This window comes from Lasioglossum baleicum, chromosome 4 (assembly GCF_051020765.1).
Source record: "Lasioglossum baleicum chromosome 4, iyLasBale1, whole genome shotgun sequence".
NCBI lineage: Eukaryota > Metazoa > Arthropoda > Insecta > Hymenoptera > Halictidae > Lasioglossum > Lasioglossum baleicum.
Genome location: NC_134932.1, coordinates 15,900,841 through 15,913,100, shown reverse-complemented (window position 1 = coordinate 15,913,100; position 12,260 = coordinate 15,900,841). Strand labels below are relative to the sequence as shown.

At 35.6% G+C, this 12,260-nt stretch overlaps 1 protein-coding gene across 7 annotated transcripts in view; it reads left to right on the top strand.

Moving 5' to 3' along the window:
• The window catches only part of Dgo (ankyrin repeat domain containing protein 6 diego), a 247,712-nt gene that overhangs the window by 69,534 nt on the left and 165,918 nt on the right, over nucleotides 1–12,260 (top strand). For all 7 annotated transcript variants that reach the window (XM_076421993.1, XM_076421994.1, XM_076421992.1 and 4 more), the window contains exon 3: nucleotides 7,203–7,308. In XM_076421993.1, the coding sequence (XP_076278108.1) occupies nucleotides 7,216–7,308 (93 nt within the window). In that variant the 5' untranslated portion in view covers nucleotides 7,203–7,215. The remainder of the gene's footprint in view (nucleotides 1–7,202; nucleotides 7,309–12,260) is intronic.

Below are 12,260 nucleotides of genomic sequence, written 5' to 3'. Positions count from 1 at the left end.
TGTCTACATGACATATCATTTTAATTTACGGCGGCCGCTGCTCGAGAAATTAATAGATCAGAATTTGAAAAATCAAACGCCGCGTGAAATAATCTGTTTCTTCCGAAATCCGGAATGGATGGTACAGTGGTTCTCAAGTTTGCTGCCGTCAGTGATAGGCATAAAGCAAACACAACTCACATGCAAAAATAGTGTGAAAATGAAATAAAATTTTGTAGATAGGTGAGGCAACAAACTAATTTGTTTCCAAAGCAAAGTCTTTAATGGAAAGAGACCGGATGTATACCACGGTTTTCAGTACACCGTATACAGGGTGTCTAAAAATTGTCGGAGAACTTTGACGGGAGTTGTTCCTTAGGTCACTTGAATTAACCTTTTTATTAGCGAAAGTCTCCGCTTCGGCTTTGTTAAGGAGTTATTAACGAAAAACACGGACCAATTACAGTGCGACTACTCTGTATCGATTCTGACTTGGCCAATTAGCCACGCCCAGCGCGAGCCGCTGTAGCCACGCCCTGATTGGCACGTGTTTTTCGTTAGTAACTTCTTAAGGAAGCCACGGAGAACATTTTCGCAAAGGAAACAATTACTTCACATTACCTAAGGAACCACCCCTTTCAAGGTGCTCCGATATTTTTCGAACACACTGTATATTAATTGTAATAAAATGGTGAAAGAGTGAAATGGTGAAAAGAAACTACAAAAACAAGTATTAAATCGAGGGATAAGTATATTGTCACCTTAATTGCAGGAAAAATGCAAGACGTGTTATCAATGCAATATTTCATGAAGATTATGTTCGTTCACGATTTCAATTACCATAAGTAAAGCGTTAAATTTCTTTAATGCAACGTTTATGTAAAATACATTTCCAATACGAGTAGTTCAAGATTAGATCAGTGAAATGAGATCCGTTCAATATACTGGGTATGGCTTACGTACGGAAGACTTAGCTATTGAAAGCATATAAAATATAGTATAACAGACTATAGGTAAGCGCATCTCGATGGGAAGTAGTGCATTTTCTCGTGTGTGAGATTGCAGCCTTTGAGATGTTTGTAATAGTTTGTAATAATGTTAATAGATTTTCTGATATTGTCTCAGTGGATATAGTTGGTTTGACGTTGTCTTGGTTGAGTAGTACTTGTTTAGTATCACTGTTTATAATATGTCTACAAATTGCAGACTATTCCCTGGAATTGGGACTGTGAATTTTCTAGAAACCAGGAACCATAATTGTTACAACAAAGATTACAAAAGTCATACGATAAGAATTATTTTCTGTACATAAATATTTTTTATGTTAATTAATAAGTGACTAAAAGACCATTTTCATTACTTTTTCATCTTCTTGTGTGAATTAGGCTTAGCACCTCCAAGTTATAGACGAACGAAAACGTATTACGACCTAACTAGTGCTGAAGAAATAATTCTGTGAAATAGTATAGAAATAATCCCACGAGTGAAATGAGACTTATCAGAGAGTACGTACTACTATAGTACTCTCTAGTATTGTACTTCAACGATTGATAACTATCTCGCAACAAGTTAAATGCATTCTGGGTCATCTTTAGCAAGTCGACTGAGTTCTACATTTCCTGTATCACTTCCCACATAATGATTATATTATAGTACATATATGTAGTGTGTCTCTAAATGTATTTTCTTGAAAGAGGTCATTTGGAGAAACTTTTTCCTTCGCAAAACTATTCTAAGCGGCTCTGCAAAAAGTACGGACCCTGATATTTGTGAAAAATATACTTCTTGAAGGGTCCACAAGTTCGAAATATATCTATGAGACAATACTAATCCTTTGCCGTGTTTTGTCTAACAAATATGAATGCTACGCCTTCCTTTTTAACTGAAATACAGTTTGATTCGTTTGGAAGCAATATTTAAGCATTAAAATAAATGTAGCTATACTAAAAATATAAATTTCCTCTTCTCTTCTACGACATTTTTCGGCATAAAGACGTTATAATCACTGTAACTGTAAAAGAAAAGGTAGAGCAAGGGGTTAAGCATTAAAATCAATGTAGCTATACAAAACGTGTAAATTGCCTTTTCTCTTCTACGACATTTTTCGGGATAAAGGCGAGATAAATCACTGTAACTGTAAAGAAAATGATACGGCAAGGAGCTAATCCGATGACAAAACATTTGTGTTTTCTGATTAAAATGAGACCAAATATGATATAACTCGGAACTTAGTGGCTCGTTCAATTGACAATTCATTAGAACCTTGATTATCCTAACCGATGGTATCCGAATCTTCCATTATCCCATTACGTATTTCACATGCAAACATTCAACCTAAAGCAAACTATACATATACTTATAGAGATGACGAAGTTCTTGTACACAGTTACATGAAACTTGGGCACTTTTATGCATGTTGTTCACACGAGTACCACGGATACAATTTACGCCGGTAATGGACCGCGCAATCCATAACCGTTCGGTCTGTATCGCATGGTTAGAATACTAACTAATCGACCTTGTACTCATCTCGATGCCACTGACCGCTTCCTGATTGGATAATGATCAGCGGCTTTTACATCAAGACCGAGTATTATACAATCTCCTGTTCTGAATGATGATCGTTTGAAAGCAGAAAATTAGAGTAAAAAAAGAAATACGAGCAGTCGCCCCTACCAATCGAATAGCGTCTTGCTTTTATTAAACGAAGATAGCTTAATGAACATGTAAACTGACCAATAAATTGACCCAGTAATAATTAATTTCTTACTTGAGATATTGGAAATTCCATGTATCAAATTACTCCCGGAAATATTGTACATTTATTAACTCTTAAATTTATAATCAACTTTTTGTTGACGAAGTATACTGTATTTTGATTTAGTGTCTCCTGCGAGTTTATTATGATCAATTCTGTTCCTTTTTATTATAAACGTTCCAACGTTTCTTTTGTCAACGCGGATGTTGTGTATAAATAGGGTTTTTATTCGATTCAATTCGTAATTATTAATTAATTCACTGAAATAGGAGGAAAGAAAATAGTGCACCATAACGCTTGGACTATAAAATGTAAATTCGTGGAGTTCGTATACATACATATTTATTGAGGTGGGAAGTGAATGCATTAACTTTTTAACTGGCCGACTTTTCTATTATGAACAGTGACGAAGACATAACAAAGCAACGAATGTTTGTAGCGTTTTTAAATTAAAATTCAAAAATAAAATTAAAATATTTATTCAAACACACACACTTATTTCACTGTATATGTATAGTATAAACCAAAATGGATATTATGACTACACAATGGAGCTTTATGCAAAATAAAACGGTTCGACCTGACTTGCATCAAACTGGAGTGAAATAGAAATTTATTTTCTTTCTTAATACATTTAATAGGTCGAAAATAAGTCAGTGTTTTTTCCGTGTTAAATCACATCTATTCATTTTTGTCACAAATGCATAAAATCCGCTGTCTAACTATTACACAACAAAATTATTAATGTTTAACGAACATAATTAGTAATCAATAATTAAACGATGTTCAATAAACGACTGCCGAACAAAACGCTCCATATTGCACACTCATTTCTTTATTTTATTTAGTCGCATTCACTTCATACATTTTGCCTCTCACTCATTATATTTCTTTCTCATTCTCATCACACATATCCAGACATTAAGAAGACAATTAATAATTTCTAACAGATGATAACAAACTCAAATGACAAACTAATAATGATAAATTAAGTTTTAGCATATTTTTATCCTTTTTCTATCTTTATTGTTTTGAACGGGAACGAATAACAAATGGCGGCATTCTTACAAATGGCAGAAAGAAACTTGCAGAAATATTCCAACAAACCGGAACATCAACAAAACGTTATATGGTACATACGTTGTTGCTTCAGCGAAGATGTAGCTGAAGAGATCTCACGTTGCAGGTTCCAAGAAGTCTTTAAGTGTACTTCATTCGAAGTTCTCCTACGTTCATGTTTATTTCATATACTTCTTAAGGTAGTTCCACGTTAACATTAGCGCGAGCAATCAGTATAATTTTAAATACAGAACAGGTTCACAAGTGCACATTAGTTGGAAGGGATTTAGGGTTTAGTTTGATGGCCGACCCCGAAATATCTATAGTACCCATTGTCCCCGAAAACAATGGCGTCGTGTATCATTGTTCCTCCAATGAAGCATACGTGCCTCTCTTCTTCGTCGTCACGCCCTTCCCTATTTTGTAATGAGGATTTGCCTTTATGGTTTATGGATGTGATTCCGTGTGTAATATTAATTTAGATGAAGGTGCGTGTTCGACGAATCGCGTCAGAGGTCTCTCACCGTGAAGAAACGTCTTCGAAGAAACGTAACGAGAATATAAAGTGAGCTAAAAATTCTGCGTTTCAATAGTATTATCCGTTAACTGACGTAATATTAGGTCGGAAAGAAAGTTCTTACGGTTTTTGTTTTCTTTTATTTTATAATAACCTAATAATAAAACAACCTAATAATTTGTTAATCTGTCTATTTTTATTGTAAAAGTTAAGCATTCACATTTAGAGTTTGTTACATTACACGTCGCTGTGAATTTATGCTTCTGACATGGAATTATATTTTCTAGAATTACAGAATTACATTTATTGGTATGCTAATTATTAACCCTTTGCCCTCGGGGAGCCGTTTTAATTCGAAAATGGAACATTTCTACCTTGAATAATTCTACATGCCTTTTTTCATTTTATGGATATGAAATTGACATAATACCTCATGCAATACTTAAATATTTAGTTATTGATTAGATGCCGCATATTTAATAATGTAAACAATATCTTGAATAATGGTACAGCAATTTTTAGTGTTGCCTTAGACTCACCACTCGTGTGGTAAGAGTTAAAAACACACATATTAGAAATCGTGAGCTTCTAATTGACACGTCTTTAGACATGTTCTCTCTGATTAATTTTGCGGAAGATTTTTCTGATGAGTTTAGGGAGGTGGCATTATGCATGTCAAACTGGGTGATCAGACAAAAAAATAGGACACGGGAGGGCTGCTGTAAGACTAGAAATTATAACAATTCCATGTTTCGGTTTTTTTCTGCAGATTGGTACGCAGAGTCGATAACTGTTCGAAACAAATGTCTGTCCTTACAGAAAAAGGGTAGTATAGCACAATATAAACTCATAAACTCGTACCTGACATTCCTACCTCTGCTGGATAAAAGGACAGACCTTTTTTCGAACATTTACGCATCGACTTCGCGTACCAATCTGCAGAAAAAAACCGAAACATGTGGTTGCCATCGTGGTCTGTTTTTCATCTGACCACCCCTCTATAAACTCTTCAGAAAAATCTTGCGCAAAGTCAGTTTCGCTCGAACCGCGATAGAGAGAACATCTCTAATGTAAACTCAAAGCTCGCGGTTGTTAAAATGTGTGTTTTAATTAGTAACGTGACATTTTGACGTGAAAGAGATGAAAAGCGTCACGTGACCGGCCCGCGGCGGAAGCATGGGGGAATAGCGTCATAGAATAGTAAGGCAGAGTGGGGATACAAGTCTGCTTCCGGCCACGTGTGCTGTAAAGAAACAACTAAATGTTGATGGGATAAAATTATGGTGAATAGTGTGCCAACATATATAGGGAAACACAGTGGACACACAGGCAAACATATAATAGTATAAAGTCTAATTATTATAGTTATAACATTCTTAACACATCTGTTGTACAAATTATTATTATTACAGTTACAAATGATTCCTTAATCGATAAAGCAATTGAACGTTACTTCATCGATAAGGAACTAGTAATTTTATCTTTAACTACTTGAATCATGTATTTTATCAGAGTGCAAGTTGGTGCAAGTTTATTATGTTGCGGTTCGGGATACTGTTCCCGCGAGTATGTTAATTCCGAAGTCACATATTAGAAAGTCGTCGGTTCTCTTGACATCTCACTTTCATCGAAATGATCTCGATGAAAGCGTAAGTAGCCTCTTTATCTTTGCCGCCATCGACGCAAATCCGAGTCTCGCTGGAACTTCACTTTGTGTCGCGCGCGTACTATACGTGTGTAGGATATTTAACCGGTTGACATCCGGCGGAAACTGGAGTTCCTCAGCCTGTAACTTATACCAGTACACAATTTTTAGAATCCAGATACATGTTTTGCCCAATGAAACTTAGAATGTTGAATATTCCTGAACGAAAATAATTAACATTTTTTTCATAAACGCGAATAATAGTAGTGTTCAACAATTAGTATTGAAATGCAGTTTCATATACAAGTTTCGCCACACTGTGACACCAAATGTGCATCAAGCTTTGTACTAAAATTTTCTACAATGCTTAATAATGTTCAACTTAATAATGTTTGTTGTATGCCATGCGATCGTAAACAAAATAAAATCTGAAATATTAAATAATATTTGAAATATTTATTTCGCCAAATAATGCTCCCCTCTGGGTCTGTTAGAGCAGTGCTCCCCAACCTTTTTATCGCCGCGGACTGGTCAACGTTTGATAATTTTACCGCGGCCCGCTGAGGTGGGGAGGGGGAGGGACGTTGATTGTTTATATTTCAGATTGTTCTGATTTAATAATTTTAATTTAATTGTATTTAAATAATTGTATTTAATGTTCCTTGGGCGGCCCGGTACCATTTGATCAACGGACCGGGGGTTGGGGACCACTGTGTTAGAGTACTATGCAAAATTCATATACGGAATACATAGTAATTATGAGCAGTACGTATATTAATGTACCGATTACTGTATCAATCGGTACTGCTACACTCGTTCCGAGAATTGGTGGGGATAACGACGATGCAACTGTGGTTTGGATAATCGAGGTTCGGAACTGTGTACCTAAATACTGTCATAAATGGGAATGTTAATAACTCTATCGAAGTGTAATGAAAAATATACAAAAAGTTCAGAATCGACGGAAATTTTATGATTATCGTTTAATATTGAGTCGAACAAGCTATGGTGGTAAAAACCAATCTAAACCGAAGTTGGGACGAGTTTGAAAAATCATCCATCAACGGCAAACTAGTATAGTGCATTAAGAACGAAGCCCCTCGTTAATTCGTTCATGTTTAGCAAGAAACGTACGGCATCGATATATCTGACATAACAATCTGGAAAGCAATTCGAGATTGCATGAAAAGCAATCGCTTGAAACGAATTCCACTAATGTTCCTCCATTTCCTGTTCTTTTGCAGATGCGTGGCTGGAATGGCAGAAAAGTTGTGCGAGGCAGCCGCACGTGGCGACGCTGCGCGAGTTGCGCGTCTACTTGACGAAGATATTAAACCGTTACCGGATGAGGTGAGTCCCTTTCCGCTCAATTATTTCCCCTGACTGTACACGAATTGTTTAACGCTCTCTTGCTACGCCCTGTAAATGTCTCTCTCCATTGGATCACGTCATAAATATACCGTGTATGCTATACAGCGTGTCTCAGCTAATTGTAATGATTACAGTAATGCCTCAGTATGTGTGAAAGAGATGTACACGATATTTGCGAGAATTGTACGCTCATTACTAGTAGACCATATACTAAAATTCAGATTACGGGTTTCATGTATTTGTAACAAAAGGTACAATTTAAAATAGTATAAGTATTAAGAAAATTTAGAAACATTGATGTATTATTCTTAACACATTGAAATTATATTAAACAAACTTGGGTTCTCTTTCTTACAATTGATGCACAAAATGTGTATTTCTCATAATGTGGCGTTGGCATTGGCCGAGCCGGAATTCGTCCGCTGTAGCCGCGCTCTGATTGGCCCGTGATTTTTCGTTAATAACTCCTTAACAAAGCCGGGAAGAATATTTTTGTACAAGAAAGAGTTACTTCAAATAACCTCAGGAACCACTCCTTTCAAGGTTTTCTGACAATTTTTGAGGTATACAATGTATTGCAATACATATATAATTATAGTTGATCTGCAATTATCGATTTTTGTAAGTGCAGAGTATTTGTGAATGATTAATATATTACTAATAATAAAATACAAGGGAAGCAAATTCTCAGAAATTGTACATTTGCCAGATACTATTTAATTATTTATTATTATTGGGAAGGGTGGTAGTTATACATATACAGGGTGTAGCCGGACGGGTGGTACAACCGAGCAGGGGGTAATACTACACGTAAAAATAAGTCAAAAAAGGAATAACATTTTTTCGTTCGACTAGTCGTTAGTATATGCACAAAGTAGAATTGGTTGATCATGGTCAGACGTGTCAGACGATTCCTATGCAATAGCACTATAGTACGTGTATTCGCTGCATTTTCAAACTCGATATTGAGATTACTGCAGCTTCTTGTGCGTTTGTGTGTATACATATACATACATATGTGTATAACTAGATAGGCCAAGTGTCTGGATGATAGAGCAACCTTTTTGTTGTGATCTCTGTGATGATTGGTACTACTAAAACTGTTTCCTGTTCTCGGGGATCATTTAGTTCGATTATGAACGCTGCGTATTTTTTTACATTTATTACTATCTGCATTATTATTACTAATAGTAGCAATAATAGTAGTAGTAGTAACAGTAGTATGTAGTAGTAAAATAACTCTGAGAGTTATACAATAATTTTTTCAAAGTCTTTCAAAAGAGAAGTTTGAGAAACATAGTGCTCAGAATTGCATTAAGAACTTAATTTAATGAGAAATATTTTAAATAATAATATTAAATTGATATTTTAATCGATTTATTAGAAACTATGGCTTTAGAGTTTTAGAGAATATTTTAACAAAATTAGAGTGGGTTCATTAAGTATGAGGTGTAAATTGATTATGAATTGAAACAATTTTGTAGAAAATTTCAATATTACAGCGGGAGGTTTATAGTGTTGCAGCTATATGTACAATCAAATTTTATTGAATTTTTCTATATAATTTTAATGAAACGTAGTTAATTTGTATAGTGATTCAATTTAGTGAGATGTAGTTTATCGTCTTTGAATGTAATTTTTAGGATAAGTTTTAAAGTTGAAGGAATAACACTAAGAGATCACAATATTTAATAAAATGAAGATAATTTCTTAATTGACAATAAAACAATAAGTAATAAAAAAATGAGGAAACTTTTTTCGAGGATATTCTGATGAAATTTTATAGTTAATTAAATAAAACTTTCTATGAAATCATTTTTACCCCTCAAATAATTTCAATAAAAATCGGTCATTAAAGTTATATAATATACAAACTAACTAATTATTAAAATTCACAAATACAATGTCAATGAAATTTTAATAGTATTTCTCCACTGTGCTATTAAAACTATTTACCTTGCATATAGTAAGTTAAAACACTTTTACATACTTATTGAAAGAAAACAGCAAAACTGCTATAAGGTTTGGGAAGCATTTAGCCTGGAGCGGATGCCCGGTCGAATTTTAATTATCGTTGATGAAGTCGTAGATTGATCGAACAGAGGTCTCCTCCAGATATGAAGCGCCGAGAATGCTGTATATTAATTACGTTACGTATTTGCATCTCCGTTGTGACGGTCGTCGTCGGTGGGAATGCAGATAAGCGTGGTCGGGACGCATTTGTCAAAATGTTGCTCTCGAAACTGGCTGCCAGGCAATCTGGACGATTATCCATGCGGCCATTACAATTACTTCCTCCTTAATTGCGCCGATGAAATTAATCGCCGTATAGCTTTTTCCTCGCCGCTGGCGATCTTCGAGCTAAAGTGCTTTATTACGTTTAGCCGGTGGAGATGCTGTGGCGATACATCGACATCAAATGCGTGAAATAATTCAAATAATGGAGATCGGTCACGATACCGGGGGACAAGCAACCAAGTATTTTTCCCTACGACCGGTATCGTGTTCGTCGAATGCTTCGAATACTTCGGAACATTACATCCGTACCATTTCGTTTGAAGAAACACCGATCACATAAAAAATTGAAGTCTTCAATTAGCGATCGAAATCGCGAAAAAGAAAGGCACGAGAGATTCTGAAAAACACGTTGTAGAACTCGTTGGAAGTCTCACAAAAAGTAAGACTTCACGTTCAAAGTAAATAATTCGGAAGTGTAATTACAGTAGGGACTCGATTATCAGAACGTCCGACATCTGATATCCTCTCATGCTTCACTTCTATAATAAATAGCTCAATCTAAAGCTGCGTCCACACTTAACCAACATCAAGCAACCTTTTGTCGCCTCTTGTTGTCTTCTTTTTCTTTTACGGAATAAATTATAAAGCCGATAAAAAAAGTTGCTCGATGCTGCTTCATCGTGGACATAGCTTGAGGCGGCCTACATGCAACATTGTTAGGTTGTTGAAAAATAAACGATAGCATCATGTGATGTTTTCTAACAGGATATAAAACAAGGTAGACAAGATATCATAACTCATTTACGACAAAAATGAATAGATACGAAACCTGAAAAATATTTAAACAATTTGAAAATATCGCTATATCTTTTTCAACTCTATAAAGTTATCAAAAAAAGAAATAAATGTCTATGTAGCCCTGTACCTTGCAATTAATTTTTATTTTGTATATTCTTGTATATTCTAGGACATTCCAATATATTATAGTCAATTCTGGCATATTCAGGCACATTGTGGTATACTCTAGTATATTTTGGTATATTATAGTGTATTCCGGTATATTCAGGTATATTCTAGTATATTCCGGTATATTCAGGAATATTCTTGCATATTCTAGTATATTCCAGTATATTCTGGTATATTTCAGTATATTCCTTATTCATTATATTCTTCAAAGAGAGTAAAGTTTCATATAATCCTTTTATCAATTTAATGTATTACACCTAGATAAAGCGAATATAGCATCGCATTCCATTTGAAAATGTAGTTAAGTGTTTCTAGTTAAAATACCTATCAGTACCTCGGAATCGTAAGGTTGGTTTAAATGGAATGCATGCTATCTGTAGCGCCTTTTTCTATACGGCTAATTTATCCTCAGAAATATTTATTATGTGATATATTATGCTTCCCGTAACTAGTGTGCACGGATAAGATATACTTCTTCATTAACACGCAAGTTGGTTCGCTCTATTACTTCAGGCAACGAGCCACAGCCTTGGAGGAAATCCGGACATAGGATGCTGCAGCGTCGAAATGATGTATACCGTGATTTGTTAAATTTTCGCAACATAGGTTCTAGCACGCAACACAGAAAAATCGAAGTGTTGCGGTAACTTGTTGGTTTCAGCAAACTGTAACTACCGGAGTTGTTATTCTCTTATGGTATTAATGATTAGTACACCAGTGATTAATCTCTTACACGTCAACAATATCAATATCGCTGCAGATCTCGTGTAGAATTACTGTTCGTTATGTTCTTATGTTACAATGAAATTCTGAATCAATTCAGTTTACTTGTTATTTGAAGTTTAATGTCAATTTTCAAGAGGACGGTTTATTTTTTAACCGTGGTTCCTTTGAGAAGTTTGTTCCTCTCGAGGAGTAGAACACGATACAATCATAAAAAAGTTTGACAAATAATTTTTTAAACAGATCTTCGCCGGTCCTAAGTTGTAGAATCACGGTGTAACGGTTTTTACACATAATTTCTTGACATTCTGTACTTCTTCTCGATGACTAGTTACAGTAAATCCTCTATCGACGCAAAAAGGTGCTGCATGATGGACACAAAAAAATATCCCCTCCACTGTAGTAATCTGATCTCGGCTCGGGTATATCGCTGTGAACCACTATTAATGGCTCGTTCAAAGGCCCGTGCGATTAATTGACTATGTACGTTTCGGGCGCAAGGAAGGACAGCGTATGGGAAAGAAAGAGACGCGGAGACTCGCAGTCGCTTCGGCCGCGCGTGGTCTCTCTTTACACGCGCTGTCTTTTTCTACGTTCGACTCGGGCTTTGAAGCTCAAAGTAATAGTGTCCCTCTACGATTTCGGAGACACCCTGTATATCTGATTGTGAGACATATGAAAGACATAAGTATATAATCTTCACATAGTCGACCATTTATTTATATTTCCCAGAAGAGTCATTCAATTTCGAGTTAAATTTGACGTCTCGCTTATCAGGGTTGATTAACTGTTCCCAACGTTTTTCCTGTCGCACCTATTAGTATTCCGCATACTAATGCCCAGCACGGATCAGTTTCGAAAACAAAAGGACTCGTAGCTGCAGATTAGGATTCAAGGATGGTCCTCCGACTGCTTCCAGCGCAGACAGGCATCAGCCAGCGTTGTTCGATCTACTGTTCGGCTAATTAAGGCCGCATCCTGTTCGATCATAGCAGCTAATTCGA